The 18,580-nt window shown below is 45.1% G+C and overlaps 1 protein-coding gene across 1 annotated transcript in view; it reads right to left on the reverse strand.

Moving 5' to 3' along the window:
- The window catches only part of LOC8033572 (sodium- and chloride-dependent glycine transporter 2), an 88,165-nt gene that overhangs the window by 28,560 nt on the left and 41,025 nt on the right, over window positions 1-18,580 (reverse strand). The window contains exons 3-6 of the mRNA XM_042286870.1: window positions 8,628-8,759; window positions 6,679-6,848; window positions 5,035-5,090; window positions 2,358-2,729 (exon numbers count right to left, since the gene is read on the reverse strand). Of these exons, the coding sequence (XP_042142804.1) occupies window positions 2,358-2,729; window positions 5,035-5,090; window positions 6,679-6,848; window positions 8,628-8,759 (730 nt within the window). The remainder of the gene's footprint in view (window positions 1-2,357; window positions 2,730-5,034; window positions 5,091-6,678; window positions 6,849-8,627; window positions 8,760-18,580) is intronic.

Consider the following 18,580-nt stretch of genomic DNA (forward strand, 5'->3'; position numbering starts at 1 on the left):
AATCTATAAAGAGCACTCTTATACTTTCATAAATCTGGATTGGGGGATCGGTGGCCGAGTGGGCTAAAGCGCACACCCAGCTCGACGCGCATGGAGCGAAAGCTCGCGCTGCAGGACCCAGGGATCCTGGGCTCGAGCCCCACCCCTGCCCGTTTCGATCTGGGTGAGCATCGTACAGGCGTGCGGTAGTGTATAGCGTGGTACACGTTAAAGACCCCAGGCTAGTGGTTGCACCGTACTGGCTAAATTGCTCATCTCAGCTGAGACACCAGACGCCCACTGAGGCTCTATAAACATACACAAAACAATTAAATCTGGATTTATGAACACACTTGTCCCGAGCGATAGAATGTCCGCTCGTGCTCCTCGCGTTCTTAGCGCTACCGCTTTTTTTCTCGTCGGGTTTAAAACCAGGTTTCAGGTCCTCGTCTCTGCAAAGCTGTGCTCTGACTACAGGTTCCCCGAGAAATGCTCTGTGCTACAAGAACCATCTTGCTCCAAATCTGCGACCGAACACTCTATGGCTCCGCCATCGAACTGCCAGGCTTTATGAGTATAGAGGAGGCTATGACAAGACACACAAGCGCTGCGTGTCTTGTGTGTTCCTTTCTTTTGTTCTCGTCCCTTGTGCGTTGTTATGTTCCACATGACTTCATACCATCTAGCCCAGCTCACCACCCTTCTACAGTTTATAACCTTTCCTTGGGTAACAAAAACCCGGAAATGGGCTATCGAGGTGCATAAATAAATAAATGAATGGATTACGACAATAAATATCCGGGGGCGGGGGGGGGGGGGGGGGGGGATGGCAAAATTAAAGCAAACAGGCGCTTTTTAACACATTCCAGATATATGCGTCTCAGACGCCCGTGCAAATATGCGCTGCATGGTACTAAAACGAAGTAGAGGCGAAATGAACTAAACTATAAAATTAGCAGCCGGCGTTTCGTAAACACTTTTTTTTTTTTTTTTTTTTACACTTGGCTGCTAGGGACAGTTGCATTCACGCTCTTCCTACCAGTTTCGACAAATTCCCGTGTTCTTTGCCAGCCTCTATTGGCGACGTGCGCGACCGAAAGCGTCGCTGTGGTCAACCTTCCACGATTGGCCAAACGCTGACTATGACGTCAGAAAAAGATTTATCATCGACGGAAATAAGAGGAATGAAAGAACTTTAATTTTGATGGTGATGGCAGTGTTCCTTTGAGAGCGCATTGATTTCAAGCTTCCACCATGCTATTTAAAAACACCATCGAACTTGTTGTTTGCAAGGTAATGACGTCACAAGGGGGAACCGTAGGAGGGCGCCACTAAAACATCTCGCCGCTAATAACGTACTATACTTATTTTGGCATCCAATGGACCATTTGCTATATTAATCAAGCATCAAAGAGAATGCGGGGATTGGTGTTCCACGCGCCAAACGCGCACACCTTCTCCGTACAAGATTCGAAGTAAATAACCAAAATAAAGCGTTGACGAACGCGCGTGCAAGATACAATTTGTTTTAGGTTTTTGGTTTAAAAAATTTACTACTGCTGAAGCCAGCACGTGCGGCGCGTGGAACACCAATCCCTGCATTCTCCTTGATGCTTGGGTAATATAGAAATAGGTCTATTCAATGCGCCGGATACGGGCTTAATCACGTGGTATTGTTAGAGCCACCACATAAGCATGCTGTAAAGTCCGACCGTAGCCAACACGATCCGATGGAGTTAATCAAGTTGCAGCGCCAAATGTGCGTCGTCATGGTGCTCGTCATCTTTGTGCATCTGCTATCGATCAAGTTCATTCATACTTCTTTGTACGAGTAACGACAACCAATACGAACGACGGAGTACATTCCGCTGGAACGAAAATGGCTTCGCTATTCAATTCAGTCTTGCCGCCATTCGCTTGCTCAAACCCGCACCGTCACGTGGTCGGCGCTTCAAAAAATGCTGCTACTTGTTGGAATTGCACGAGGGACTCTCCTATCGAGGAACTCTAGCTATCAATTGTTGGATTAGAATGACCCGAACTATGAACTACTAATCTTCTTAATTCACCAATTTCGGTAGACCATGCATCCTGCTACCGGAGACTTTGTTCGAAGATTCCTTGAAAGCAAACTTATACAAGGGGTTCCGTTAGGAAGGCAGGGAAAAATAGAGACGGTTACGAGTAATTTTTGTACTTACGACAGTAATCCGATTACTATTGTGATTACTACCTCATAAAAGTAATCAATTAAATGATTACGAAATTACTCCGAAAATAGTTCAATGACAAGTAATTTGATTGCATAGTAATGAGTTCCGTTACAAGTCCGGAAAGAAGCCAGCTCGGGTCACGAGAACGGGGTATTCTGCGTTCACCTGAACACGTTGTTGCTGAACTTGTTGTAGCTGCTGTACATGATGAGCCCTCCCATGGACAGGCTGAGCGAGAAGAACATCTGTCCCGCTGCGGCCTGCCACACCTTGATGTCCAGCAGCCTCTCGAAGGTGGGCGTCACGAAGTAGAGCACGCCGTCGATGGCCCCTGGCTGGCAGAGTCCCGTCACCATGAGCGTGATGAGGATGACGTAGGGGAAGGTGGCCGCGAAGTAGACCACCTTGCCCGAGGTCTTGATGCCGTTCATCAGGCACACGACCACGATGATCCAGCTGAGCAGCAGGCACAGCGCCAGGTCCCACTTGACTCCACCAAGGTCCTCGATGCCCGGGGAGATGTCCAGCACGTATCGCCTGCAGCAGGTTGTCGATCGTTAAAGGACTCCTTTTCACGATGGCTTCGTACACTCTCAAGAAAAAAGGGTGTAAAAGGGTGTATCGTTACACCCTTTCTCCCATATATTACATCCCAAAACTTCATTTCGAACAGACGACTCCAAATTTTACGAGGGGCTTGATAACGGTGGGATATAACTTTTCAAATAGCTAAAGTATGTATCAAAGACAACATAAAGAAGACACCGAGTTTTTACAGTAGGGCCGAGAAAACCCCGATTTTTTTTTTTTTTTGTAGTCAGTAAAATACACATTAGCTATTTTAATAAGTTGTACCACACGGCTATCAAGCCCCTCGTAAAATTTCGGGCCGTCTGTTTGGCTGTAGGGCGCTGTACGTCGAGTTGAAGTTTAGGGGTGTATTATATGGGACAAAGGGTGTAACGATACACCCTTTTACATCCTTTTTTCTTGAGAGTGTAAGTTGAAGCAAAAGCAGGAGCGTTAATTAGACGGTGATACACCCTAAAGCCGTGGGCACCCTGCCGGTACGTCATACACAAGTCAGACTGCTGACGCTGCCTGAGGCGTTTCAATTTCTTGTGGGATGGTCCTGTCGCACTGGTCATACATGGGGCGTCAGATACCTCTGCCATCCTTCTGTATGCCTGCTTCGAACACCGTGTCTTTTGACCAGTGCGACTCTGGTCTTACGTCACGGGGGTAGTCGTCTTACCCCCGTGTCTTCGGATAACCAATCAAGCGCACTGAACGCGCCATGAACTTGCGGTTCGGCCTGTGCTTGCGTGCTTATTCTAAATTTTGGAGGCGCTCGTAGTTCATTCAGCTATCGATCTTCCTTTTTTTAAAGACTGGTTTTACCCGTGTGCAATACTTAGCTTTGGCCATTTCAGCTGCAGCATTTATCAAATGGTGCGGTGGACTTTAATTTAGGTCGGCTACATATTTGTGGGTACGTCTTACACATACAATGTGTTGCGCGAAAAGCTGCCCCAATCGCTCCTGTAGAAAAAAACAAAACAAACACTGAATCACTTAGAAAAAAAAAAAAGATGTACGTCTTAGGTTTCTCCTAGATTACCTTTTTTTTACGAAAACTAATAGCATTCGGTATGATTAGGATCTTAACTACTTTTGAGGAATTTCTGGGCAACATTGAAAACAACGAAATCGGCGCACCTACATTATAAAAATGTAAGGACTGCCCAAACTTTTACGCCGCCCGTCCGAAAAAACAAAAACAAAACAAAACAAAAAATGAACTCTATTAGAACTTGTTTCTAGGTTTCGGTTTTTTATCGGAGCGCATCTTTGACCAGTGGCCGAAGCGCGCAGCCTCTGCCTCGCCTCCCCTGTAGCAGAGGGGAGAGTGTCGCGAGGAGGCGAAGTGAAACGCTGTGCTGTTCGAAAGACCATGCAAGAGTAAGCTTTGATTCTCGGCTCCGTCATGCGAAGAATGCGTGGCGACGCACGTTAGGAAGTGCGCTTCGGCCACGGGGGAGCAGGCCCGCCCTGCTCAGATACGTTTCATAGATAACAGAAACATCAAAATGTATATAACTTTTTTTTTTTTTTATAAATTAGCTAGATCTCGGAAACTGAATCGGTTATATTATGTGATAAAAATTAATGTAACGGTGGCCGCGGTATAGGGCTCAAAGATAGTCTGATAAGCACACAATCATGTTTATCTCAGTTTTGCTTCACAAAAAAAAAAAAAAAATTAAATCATTTCGAAAAAAAAAAAAAAAAAACTTCTGTTAACAGGTTTTGCGTGCGATCATATCTTTGTAAAGTAAGCTTATTTAGTGGTTTTCTATAGTGCCCAGAAGGTTTCTAATATAATAATGTATATATCTCTAGGTTTACTAGTTAAAACATTAATTTCTTAATTTTGATTAAAAACCTAGTGATACCAAACGTTATGAATTTTCCTGGCTAGACCTTTTGGAAGAAACCAATAGGACATCATTTTCTTTTGCTGTGCGACGCGTACATCTTGCAGGAGCGATTTGGCCCGCGTTTAGTTCAACCCTAAAAGTGACGCCAAGTTCTCATTTTGGAAATGTCATCTAAATTCAGCAACGTTGCAAGATTTGAACACGGACAGGCGAGGGTGCACTGTATATGATTCAGAGTACCCATATGATTTATGCCAGTTGGTCCGTTGACAATGTAAAACCACAATGTGACTACGCTCCGAAATTGGACGACACGCCTTTAGGGTGTAACTGTCCCACTGGATGTCAGGTTCCAATACAGCTGCGCACAACGCGATGAATGAAGTAAAATAAGTACTTACTCCCAGTACACTTGGCTCGAAGGCGTGGCTCCTTCAGTCAAGTTTCCACTCGTGAACTGTCGGAAAATAATCAATTCCCTCGGTTCTACACAGCGCAAAACTAACGAAAATTCATTGTTTCATATTTTTTTGACGAACTAATGATTTCATATTATGGAACTAATTAAAACCTTTTTAGATTTATTATATTATTTTAAAGTGATACTGCAGATGCTCTTCCACCGTCTTACAAAAAAAATTTCGTCAACACAAACCCTTCTCTTTGACGTCACACCGGTGCGGTGGCGCTGCTGTCAGCTCTGCGCATGCGCAGACGGTTCTTCTCACGCGAGTCTGGTTCCTGCGTAGGCGCAGTGCCCACGCCTGGTCTGGGCAAACGCGGGCTTGTTTGTCAACAGCGCTTCTGAGTATACAAGTTTACAGTGCTTACTGCTGGTGCGTCAATGCAGCCGTACGACAGAGGATTTCCGTCTTTTGTTTAAATTTGCCCCCTGGCTAAATGGTTAGCTTTCGAACTCGAGATAACCCGTTTCCACGTCATCTCCGTGGTTAGAAATATATTTATATTTTATATTTGTTTTCCTAATTAGATTGTTGAACTATACATAACATCCTTTTGAAAATACTGCCTCAAATCAGGAGAAAAGTGAAATGCGTACACTCAAGAGCGGGCGCGCGTGCGCACACACACACAGACACACACACACACACACACACGCACACACAATATGTGCGTACCATTCACGCGAAGCACTTGGATAAGAGTCAATCACTTGGATCCGCTTAGTAAAACAATGTTATTTCCCTCAAAATGATTCTTACGTCATAAGACCAATAGTGTGATGTGAAAGCGTGACACCTAAGACCTTATTTTTGCTACTGTAGTACCGCACGCCTATGCGTGGCTTGCACGCCGCGTCATCTCAGCACGCCTTTGGTGACTCCTAGTTGTCGTCGATTAAAACACATTCGGTGATACAAAACCTATATTTTTTAAGAGGTACGTGCTCAGCAGGAAGGCCGTCACAACATTCGTTGTCACGTCAGTGCGAGCCATGAAATGCCGCTTCCCGGCTTTCTCATTGCCGTTCCGAGTGCGCTGGGGACGGGGGACGGCAGTATTCATGCGTGACCTTTTGACAGTATAACGGCTTATTGAAGATGAAAGCACGCGTGCTACACTACGTTGCTGGGAACGCGTCCCCAGCCGGTCCATTTACCGCGCCCTCCAATGTTGTCCCTCGATGTCCACCTGATGATGTCGTAGAAGTGCATGCCACATGTCGTCGCCGGCCGCGACGTTGGCGGTGTCAAGCAGTGGTGGCGGATGTGGTAGACACCTAGCTGTTCTGCTGCCTGTCGCTGTTCAGTTTGACAGCCCACGGAAGCCTCGGCAACCGGGAGCTGGGACGCCGCACGATGACAGCGACACTCGCGTGAGCTCCTGCTTTTGGTAGGGACTTTTAGCATCAACCGCCAGGATCGCGACATCCGACATGACGCACCGGCTTCTATGACGTCATTTTTTGCCACTTAGAAACCATTTTTTTTTATGTGTGGGCGGAATAGGAAGGTCGAAGACTCGCTCCGGGCACTGTGTCTGAATCCCGCAAGATGCGCCATGGATTGGGAAGCGTTGCTCACGTTCTGCGAGCGCACGAAGCAGTTGGTGCCGTTGGCCCAGGCCGGGTCGCAGCGTTGCCAGGGCACCTGGGCCTGGAAGGTGGACGCCGTGTAGTACAGGGTGTACGACATGATGACGTTGTAGTAGACGGCCACCACCATGGACACGCACACCATGGCGAAGCCCACGCCTGGCCACGAGGACACAGAGCAACCATTGGTGTCGGTACATAGAATGTACAGAAATGTTGAAAGCTGCTATCTTAGAATGAATACAGGGTGTTTCGATTTTTTTTATTGAACCTAGGAGGCTATGTTTGAACATGTTTGTTAAAAAATTAATAGAAGGTACACTAATGCAGCTTGTGCAGGTGAATAATTTGGTCAGGGGGAAAGGCCAATCGTCACAATGAGTCGAATCATATCTAAAAATTGTTCATAAACTTTTCAGTTGGTGAAACTCCAACATATGGTTCCAATTATCAACTTGCTGAGCGTCGTCGAAAACTATACTAAACTAGGTAAGTTTATAAAGACTTAACGCAAGTTGGAGCCACGGGGGTGCACTGAAGTTGACCCTCATGCAACAGGCGCAGAACTGGTTGTCCGAAAACACGGATGGTAATGATTTAATTATATTAGATGACGCTCAGCAAGTCTCTAATTAAAACCACACGTTTACTTTTACTAATTAAAAAGTTGTAATTTTTGAAAAACTTATACGAGTTATTATAACGATTAGTTAACTATATTACGTCCACCTGGTCGTATAACTCATCGGCGCAGACCGCAATAGCGTACCTTTGACGGCCTTTTTTGATTTTAATAGGCATGTTCTAATTAAAACTAAACGCCCTATACACGCTCCCACAGTCTACTTTCCTTCGGAGTACGCGCCGCAAGGAAGTCTCTGCATGGCGCGAAACGCAGTGATTGGTTATGTTATAGCGAAACGGCGGCTGCCGCAATGTAAGGGCTTCCAGGAGCTTCCTTCCTAGGCGAGGGCAACACGCATTTGTGCCTATTCATTATCCATATACGCAGGCTCGTTCACACAGTTGCGACTGCTTGAGTATAGAGGGACTTTATGCTTGAGAACACATTGGCGCCATCTATTGCAGACCCGTGGAACACTTAACATTCCCGTATATTTCCTTTTTTTCGCATCATTGTTTTTCTTTTGCATGAAAAACTTCTGACGATGTAATAAAAGACCATTTCTCATTGATGGTACGTACATTTGTTCTCGCAAATACCGCAAGAAAAAAAAACACAAAGAACTTCTCTCTTGTGAAACTTAGTTCTAGGGTCACCTTATACATGGCTCAAGCCTGCCATATGTTTTCTCGGCGTAAGAGATCAGCTTGGGTCCTAAACAAACGCAACTGCGTGAACGTGCCTTTAGCCCTTCTTTTAGAACATTCGCTGAATGCGCTCTGCATACATCCACGTGATTTCCTGTCAAGTGGAAGCACAGCCTTATTTTAAGAATTAGGAGTGCTATGTACTCCGATAGACCATTTTCAAAAATTCGCTCCATCTAGTGGCTGCTGCACCTATCAGACGAGTCCGCCATTAAATGGGCACGCACCCTGCTTCGCAGTCTCAGGTGTTAAACGCCATGATTAGCTGCCACAAGCTCGCTTGCGCACTCATAGTCTTTTCACTCTGTGCATGAATTGGACATGTGAGCTGTACGACAGAGTTCGCCGTGAACTCGTATCAAGAACGAGTGCTGCGTCAGCGCAAGGCGTGGACTCGGATCTAACCATGCGCTTCGGTGCCCAAGAATGGATGGATGGATCATGGATGGATGTTAATGGCTATACCCTTTGTAACGGGCGTTAGCTTGCGCCACCTAGCCCAAGTCTAAAAATACTTAGGCTAGGTGACCCCTAAAAACTAGCGGCCATCAATGTTGTTTGATGGGGTTTTGAGGAAGGGTCTATGTTGTCATGTTGTCTTCTCACCTTTGCAGATGGGTGCGCATGCCCAGATGGTCAGCGGTCCCTGTCCGGCAAACTGCCCAAAGGCCAGCTCTAGGAAGTACATGGGTTTGCCGGCCAGTGCCAGCATGATCAGGTATGGGATCAGGAACGCACCTGCGAGGGTCACACCACCGGAAGCAGCGGTCGGTCAATGGCCCTGTTGATGAATCTCATCAACGCACAACAGTGCTGGAAGTAACGCTTTACAAGTGACAAGTTTACTTGTGAGGCCTAGTAACGAGTCATTTTGGAGCAGCTCTTGGAGAAGTCAAAGGGAAATTTCGGACCAGAAAAAAAAGTGTTTTCGAAGCATAAGCGCACACTACATTTTCATTCATATCACCGCAAATATTATGTTAAGATTCGTGCGTTAGCCTGTCCGACTTAAAGGCAATGTCTACTTTGCCTTCTCACTTACGTATAACACTTTATTAGCATCGATTGCACAGCAGGAGTGATCCCCTAAATCACAAAACTAGCTGCTCGGTTGTGTGTATAAGCACCAGACGCGGTAACGAGAAAATGCCCGATGAAAGACAGCACAAGCTGTCGTGAATGGTTATTTTAGGTACGGAATTCCACTGAATTAATGTTAGAATACGATAATTTTGAGCACTTAAATTTGTTTCCTTCAAGTTCTAGAGGTTGTAATAAAACTTAGATTCTTAATTCCGATGAAAAACAGAACATAAAAAATAAATCTACAGAAGAGTCCATATAAATATTTTTGCAATATTGAAGTATCCTCGCTAAATCTTGAAATGGAAAAAAAGATGCCGCCAGGATATTGCAGTCTATCGTGAGCCCAAGCTTTATGCACAAATTGTGGTCTTGCTCCGAAGAAGTGCTTTCCCCTTAGCACGCGGATACGCTGCGGCGAAGCAAGACATGCAAAATCGCGATGACTGCTCTGCGGATGTCGCTTCACTGCAGTACACCGGTGTGCGGTGAGAAGCGCACTCAACGAAACTAAGGAATCCGCCAGAACAGACCAGGAATATTTTATTTATTTTTATTTGAGAATACTGCTGGCCAACTTTTGAAGGCCAAGGCATGATAAGACTACATAAGAAACAATCAACGAGTCGAATAAATACAACAACAACCATTAACAAGTAGATTAGTGATTGGTGAGAGAAAAAAGTTAATAAACTGCACTTGCAAATAAAGCGGTAGAAGCAATCGCCGTCACGCTTGGGGGCAACTCCTTCCACCCATAAACAAAACGAGGAAAAAAAAGAGTATTTAAAAACTTATTTTTACAACGGAACTCAAGGAGCAAATTTTCGTGCTTCTGCCTTGTATCACGACTTGTGTTATACTGCGAATAATCATCAAAATTGAAGCCAGCTTAATGATAAGTTATATTATACAAACATTTCAAACGCTTAACTTTACTTCGACGTGATAATATAGACACTCCGGAGGCGATGTACAACGGCGTCACGTGTGAATCTTTGCCGTATGAGTTATAAAGACGCCAGGCACTATAGCCGAATCCCGACACTTCCCAGCATGTGTTCTTCAAATTCAAGAAACCTTAAGAATACATTTACGGCATCTAACCAGACATAAAAGACATCATCTATCCGACATTATGTCGTCTAGACCATCGTCCAACTATGCTCGTGTTTTAGCACTGTACCAACAAGAATTTCCATCAAGGTTTCTAACACCAGAAATTGCAGCTACTCCACCTTGGACCATACCTACGCCGCTAATATCCCTCGACATTCCTGGGATACATACAAAACGCAACACTCCTCAGGCGGTGCTGTACCAACATACAATGACCGAACTCTATGGATCTCATATATCTCGTATACACGTTTTCACCGATGGTTCTACAAGTATAATGAGCTCAACAGCCGCTGCTGTGTTTCCTACCAGAGATATAACTATTAAGCACAAACTAAGTCACAAAACATCTTCAACAACAACCGAACTGATTGCCATTCAAGAAGTGGTGAAGTATATCGAGAAACAACAACCTCAAACATGGACTATCTTCACTGACTCCAAAGTGTCCTTGAAAATTCTACAATCGGCTATGGTACCTAGCGGATACCAAGAACTTGGTTTGAACATCATGCTGCTTTTAAACCGCTGCCGAGTTAAAGGACATGATCTGCGCCTCCAATGGATTCCAAGCCATAGTGGGATTTCTGGCAACGAGGCAGCAGATGCAGCGGCTAAATCTGCCCATAAAAATGTGCGCACCCTTGAAAATTCCTTACTTCAAGTCAGAAGCTAACTCAACAGTGCGTAACGTAGCCAAACTCCTGACATCACATCTATGGGCTGATCCCGAATACCATCACTCCCGATTATACGCCCTCGATCCACACATGACATTTAGATATCCGTCTGGACTTCCACGCAGGTCCCAGGCAGTACTACACAGACTCCTACTGGGGGTGGCGTTTACCCGACACTTTCTACATCGAATAAAAAGAAGAGACAGCCCTAACTGCCCAGTCTGCGATGTCCAGGAAACTGCAAATCACCTTATCTGTGAATGCGCCATCTACGCCGTGGAAAGAGAAGACCTTCACAGAACAATTCAGAGGCTAGACGACCGACCTTTCTCCTGTGACAAAGTGCTGGGCTCGTGGCAGTCCACGGAACATTCAATCAAAGCCACAAAAGCCCTAGTGCGATTTCTCGAGGACACCCGGTTGATGCAATCCCTGTAGGCAGAGACTGATATTTAACTATTCAACCCATCATCCTTTCAGCCCTCTCTTCTCATATTCATTAAGCACCTCATCCCACCTTTTGATCCCATAATCCTTTCCCCTGTGCAGAGTAGCCAGCTAGGACAGAAGTCCAGGCTTACCTCTCTGCCTTTCTCTCATCACATTAATAAAAAAAATAAAAAATAAAAAATAAGATATTTTTTAAGGCCTTCCAATTGGTCAGTGAGCAATAGTGAGTGTGCGTCCCATACGATCTCAGCATATTCCAGCAGAGGACGAAGCAGCGATCTTTCGGCCGTCAGCTTTGTCGCAGAAGTACAGTGACGCATTTTCCTACAAAGCGTCCACAGTTTATTCGACACTTCTGTGATAGTCTGCTCAATATGAATAGCCCAGCTTAAATTGGACGTGATAGTAACACCCAAATACTTGTACTCATTAACTGCTTCTAGGGCGTTTAAATCAATAGTATAAGAAAAAAAAAAGGGAGGCACGTTCTTCAGTGTAAGTGACATTTGCACACATTTCTTGACATTCAGATCCATTTGCCATTTTTGACACCTTAATAAAATCATTTGAATACCCTCTTCTAAACATTTTTGATTAGCTACACAAAATATCTTAAAAAAAGAAAACACAATCGCCAGAAAAACAAAAGGCACTGTATCGAGGGTTTATCAACTCGCAGACCATTTAGAAAAACCAAAAAGAGCAACGGTCCGAGTACCGAGCCCTGGGGCACTCCTGAAAGAACAGATAAGTGTATTGATTCGGCATTGCCTGCACACACAAACTGTTTACGATTCGTAAGGTACGAGTCTATCAATTTCGGTAGGCGTTCATTGGCTAACACTTACTTCAATTTATGCAGTAACTTGCGATGCGAAACCCTGTCAAACGCCTTCGCAAAATCTAAGAATACAGAGTTGACTTGACTATTGTTACAATCACTGAATCAAAAGTTTGGCCCGTATGAAGAAGCTGTGTCATTGTCGGAAAGCATCGTCGGAAATCGTGTTGATAATCTACTAAGAAAGTTTCTGATTCTAGGAAAGTTACGATGTGCTTACATATGAAGTGTTCGCGAACGTTGCTACAGGTACTTAACAATGACACTCGTCTGTAATTGCAAACACTCTTTTTCTCTCCACTTTTATATATAGGGACAACTTTGCCTGCTTTCCAATCTTGAGGCACGTCGCAAGTTTTTAAACTGCAAGAGTAAATCACGCAAAGAAACTTGGAACACCTTTCAGCGCACCTTCGTAAGAAAGCGTTAGGAATTCCATCTGGGCCACTCGACTTTTAAGAGTCTAATTGCAAAACTGTTAAAAATACCTTCTGTAGAGACCACCAAGTCACTGATTCCACAACTGCCATAATTAAGTAAAGGCAACATAGAGTTATCAACAGTGAAGACAGAAGAGAAACAATAATTAAGCTCGCTTGCGATGCTCGCTTCATCGAAAAAAGTCCGCCAGCTATGAATCAGCTCCTCAATCATCACACTTTTTTTTTTGTCAAAGGAGCCCAAAACGTTCTCGGGTTTTCTTTGAGAAAGTTGTGCATCGTGACATTAAAGCAACGATGGTTAGATGTGCGCAAAAGGGTGTGTAGCTCTTGGTGAAGAGGAGGAAGCATAAATTTTAAGCTTCGTTGTAACTTTTTTACTAGATTTGTCTTTTGTTTTAAATGTAAAATAACGCGCGTCACCCATGGATTGTGCTTCTTCCTTTTTGCCTGTCGCTCTGGAAATAAACTTATCAACACATGTAAGGACGACTTGCTTAAAAAAGAGGCAAAGCGTATCTACTGAGTCCGGGTTCACATCGTAAAACAAGAAATCTGTCTAGAGCTACTTCCAAGAAGTGCGTGATATCGATATCATTCGCCCTGTTGAAATCACGATAATATTTGCTTCGGTTTTATTGTGCGCATGCTGCGGTGCAGATAGGTCACATAAAACTATTGCATGGTCAGATATGCCATCCGCGATTTATACGTCAAGAATACTTCTGGTATTCTTGACGTATCAATCAGATAAAAACACGAGATTAAGCAAGATAAACCGTTTGAGACACGTGTGGGACACTTGACCACTTGGCTCAAATTATTGCTGAAAACAATATCAACAAGAAGCCTAGGCTGATTGTATATCTCGTTGGATATCACGCAGTTCCATTCTATATCCGGCAAATTAAAATCACCGGCCATTACTATACGTAAAAACCGATTGGTTTTAATCGTGGTTTAGTTGTGTTGTGGGCATGGCGAAGTGAATTCAACTACGATGCTGACCACCCCTATTCCTTTTATTCTTCAGGTGCTCCGGTGCTGCGGCGTTCTCGCTGATTGGTCGCTGTCGCCCACGTGCACTGAAACTGCCTCATCACCGCAGACATTTTCTGCCTGCGTGCTTGGACCTTCCCGTCAGCCGAATTCCTATCTACCGGTTGACATCAGCATGGCACTACGATCAGTGACGTCACCTTTGGGTGGTGTTATAAAGACTGGCCCTCAGCACTTCCGCTTCAGTGGGTATGGCGAAGTGAAATCAACTACGATGCTGACCAGTCCTGTTCCTTTTATTATTCAGGTTTGTTATGCATCTTGTTCTATAAGATCTTGCAATAGGTTTCTTGTTATTTTGCCATGCCCACGTACTTGTATGTGTATCATGTAGGATTGCCTTCTTGTGTGTAAGCTGCTCTGTGAAGATGTAGAGTCAAACCCTGGCCCAAATTTTGAGGGTACCATAGCTAGCATTTTCACAGGGCAAGCTGAAATTCTTAAAGGCATTGACGAATTGAAGTCTCAGCTAACTGCTTCAGATGCAGCTACAGTTGCTCTTAATACCAGAGTTGCACACCTCCAGAAGCTTCTGCAAGGTATGAGCTCTTCAACATGCAAATTAGATGACTTGGATCTGGTGGTGTACGGCCTACCGGAGGCCAAGGACGAAACGGATATTCAACTTAAAGACCATGTAGTAAGTAAATGAACTGTTCGAAAAGAAACTAGATGTAAAGTGCTGCTCAATCGGTAGAGTTCGCAGGCTCGGCCAAAGGGGAGCAAACCGTACTGTTATTTTGTACTTCCAAGATCACACCGAAAAGCAAACTATACTCAAGAATGCAAAGAAGCTTAAAGACACTCGAATTTTTATAGAAAATGAGTATTCCCGGTGTACACTTCCACGGCGAAATCTGTTTTGGGAAAGTGCCAAGCCTGATAAATGGAAAGCGTGTTTTCATAATAAACGATAAGCTACGTATGACGACGACACGTTTATCTGGGATGACAGTAGGAAAGCACGAGTTACAATTTCGCTCGCATATAGGTTCCTTTCTCTCTTGAGTTCAGCATTTACTCCTTATAAACATTAAATGAAGGAGTATTATCAACAAAACTGCGGAATTTGATAGCATTATGCTATGTCACGACCCTCACTTCACAGTTTTAACCGAAACCTGGCTTAACGACGAGATACGCGACACAGATATAGTTTCTGGCTCCTACAATATATATAGAAGAGATAGACCCCCTCGTAGTAAGGAGTAGCCTTCATTTAAAAAAAAAAAAGATCTCCTTTGTTGTTAGATCAGGTGCCTGATCATGAAAGCCTGTGTTTACGGATCGATTACAATGGAAAATCAATCTTGGTCGCGGTGTACCGTTCGCCCTCTTCAAACATAAAATGGTCCCCCCCCCCCGCTAAACTTAGCGGGAAAAATGATGTTATGTGACTTCAAGGCATGTGACTTACACAAGTTCAGTTTCCTCGTTAAATTGAGCGGAGAAATTCACGTCACGTGTCCTATCTATACATGGGTTGCACGTGGCGTTATTCAAACAGCGCTCCGATGACCACCAGAGAAGAGGGGAAGAAGGAGCTCCCCTCTTATCCGGATCCTCCTTTGTGCCTCCCGGATTTGCACAGTCGTCGCTATTCTCCCAAAAGATTATAGAAGATTACCCTGTCACTCAAAATTCTTACAAAAGCAGCTTTCCTCTCCTCCTCTTACATGGTGGTCAAAGATATGCCATCTGACGTCAATGCAACCCATGTATGGACCTATGATCAAATTCAGTTTCCCCGCTACATTTAGCGCGAAAAAGAACGTTTCGCGTAGCAACACAATTGCAGGGCAAGTTGCCCTGCAATGTTCTTTTTTTTTTTGTGTCTAAGATTGGTTTAGTATTTTCCCTTTCTCCTTCTCCTCCTCTTTCTGCGCCACGAACAATCTTCTATCCATATTATTTTTTCTCGCCCTCACTCACCCGCCATCATAAATGTCCGAAGGTAGTAAGCATCGCTGCTCAAATGATGTTACTTTTCCGTACAGAAAGGTATTTGCGCGCCACGGCCAATGTCTTCCAACGACGAAGACTGCACGTGTTCATTAAAAATCCAAAATATGTATATTAAAAAAAAAAAAAATCGGCCTTGTAGTGCTTGTCATCTGTGCCGCCGTCCCTTATCTCGTTCCGATTGACAAGCTCCATTTACTATCAAGCAAAACATCCTCCAGGAGATAGGACGCCGACGGCAAGGGGGAAAGTGTTACCTGCGTCCGAAAGCGCAAAGAAACAGCGCTCTCTCCTTCTTCGCGGACAAACAGGCCGTGCTGTTGAACGCATCTCAAATAGCTTCCTCTTCTCACGAAACGGGAAGTGCTTCTTCTTCCAGGAGCTCGTCTTTGTCTCGTTGCCGCGCGTGCTCCCCGCAGCTCTTCTCAGTTTTCGAAGCAATGTCTCTTTCGCGGTCGGCTTTTCTCTTTCCTTTTGTTTTTCGCTCGGCGCCCTCATTTCTGGGCCGCGCTGTCGACGTGCAAAAGAGACGCGAAGTCGAACATCGTCGACATGGCGTCTTTTTTTCTTGTTTTATTATCCCGCCTTGTCGGAAGCACGCACGCGAAGAACGTTTTTGCAGAGGGCCGCCGACTTTCGCTCGACGGTTCAACGTGAGGAAGCGAAGAACGTCCCTCATTCGGGTCATCGTCGCGCCTAATGGGTTGATGTTCGCCGAGATTGCTTTAGAACTACTGGATTCTTTCAAATGATCAACATTTCTCCGCAAGAGTGAGAGGAGTCGGAGGTCGTGGGTGGAGCCAAGGCTCGCGCTGCAGAAACCAGGGGTCCTGGGTCCGATCCCCACCCCTCCCCGTTCCAATCCGGATGAGCGTTGTACCACGGCGTGCGGTCGTGTAACCTCAGGTAATCCGCCTTACTGCGCTAGCTATACATGTCGTACCTTAGAGACACCAGACGCTGCTGAGGTTGATGAACTTCACGCTGTCCAAACATTGCGCAACTTTTACAAAAAAAGAAACAAAATCTTTTTTTTAGCAATTCAGAAACCAGCTTCTTGGCGGCTAGATCAATGTCTGTGAAGAGATGCTTCAAAGTTAAATAATGACGTCAAAAGACGTAAGATAGACAAGCGCCACCCTTCTCCCAAAACATTTTTTTTTGCACTATTTTGAGTTTTGCAATGACACTCGAACGACTTGCAATGATCTCTAGAGTCTTTCAATACCACTATTTAGCGCAACTCCGTGTAATGCGGCCTTTCTGATTTTCGAGTGGGACCCTGTCACGCCGAAAACCCGCGCCACTTGTTCGAAAGGGTGTAAAAAGGGTGCGCGGCAATAAAGGTGCAGTTCGAAAAAGTAACAACACACCCCCGTGGAACGTGCCTTTACGGCGGAAGTGGCTTTAGCGACCGTATCATTAGCGCCGAGATGTTTTCGGTGGCGCCCTCTTCTAGCGCTTCTCCGTGACGCCATGATTTGCCCAACGTTGGATTTGCCTCGCCGTCGGACGTCATGAAATGTAATCCTGGCTATTTATCCTCCGCATAGCGAACGACATTTTCAATGACGCGTGCGAAACGCCGCTCGGACTCATCGCGTTCTTACGCCGGCACCGTCGAAGTTGAGAGTTTGACGCTACTATTTCCCTCAATGAAAGCAGAATTCTAGTCTACCTATTAAAGTGAGCGTTTGGCGAATCGTGGAAGGCTGGCCACAGCGACGCTTTTGGTCGCGCACGTCTTTAACATTCCAATGCGTTTTACTAGGAGATGACGAGATCACGCCATTTTTTTTTCACATGTAATAATGAAAACCAACGGCCCTCTTCTATAGCGTCGGGCGGGGCGTCCTTCTGACAATAAGTTTTGACACGCACGCACGCACGCGCACGCACACACACGCACACACGAACGCGCACGCACACACCCACACGCGCACACACACGCACACACACACGCGCGCGCGCACACACACAGACACGCACACACGCACGCACACGCACACACACACACACGTCATCGCGCGAGTTCCCCGCGCCTTCTCTATGCTGCCCTTTGATTGGCGTGCTCCTTCTCCTGGCACTCCGACGCGCCAAAGACGCATTTTGGAACACTTGCACGCCGTAGAGTATTTGTGTCTCTTTCAAAAGGGTTCTCCTACAAAATGATGATCTCTCAAGCGTCGGGTGACGTGAGGCACAGGGTCGCGGCTTCCGTGTCCCGCACACTTCACACGGCGTCCGAGTTTCGTTCGTCGTTAGTTCTAGCCTGATCATCTGAAGCGTGCTGCAGCTACAATGTTTTAGAAGATAAACCAGGGTTAAACTACGGCTCGCGGCTTCCTGGTGAGCGTACTCTCTCTCTCTCTCTCTCTCCCCCCCCCCCCCCTCCTCGCTTTTCTCTTGAAAAATTAGAAGGAAACAGTTATAGAATAAAAGACAGCTTGCATTTTGACAGCTGTCTTATCAAACGTGCCATGATCCGAGATACTCTTCTCAGCCATAAAGGCGGTGAAATCAAATCTCTCCAAAACAAGCTCTTCACTCAGCTATATACTCCGGACTGCAACGACGTCATTCGAGCCAAAGCTCAAAATACTTGTTTTACGAACGGAGACGCACGACAAAAGAACGCAGTGAGCAAATGATTCATGAGTGGAATTCGGCACGCCCATAAAAAAAAATTAGTAAAAAAAATCACTGACAACAGAAAGAATAAAACAAACTCAAGTACGAAGGACGACGAACATTTCCTGTTCGTCGTCCTTCCTCCCGAGTTTATTTTGCACTTTCTTTCAGACTATTTTACGAACAAAAGCTTCAGGTAATGTAAATTAAAAAAAAAAACGAAAAAAAAAAAAAAATGCCACTACTTATTTTTACTGCGGGCTCTTAAAATAAAATTGTTTTACAGTATATATT

This window comes from Ixodes scapularis, unplaced genomic scaffold (genome assembly GCF_016920785.2).
Source record: "Ixodes scapularis isolate PalLabHiFi unplaced genomic scaffold, ASM1692078v2 PGA_scaffold8__174_contigs__length_109621045, whole genome shotgun sequence".
Lineage (NCBI taxonomy): Eukaryota > Metazoa > Arthropoda > Arachnida > Ixodida > Ixodidae > Ixodes > Ixodes scapularis.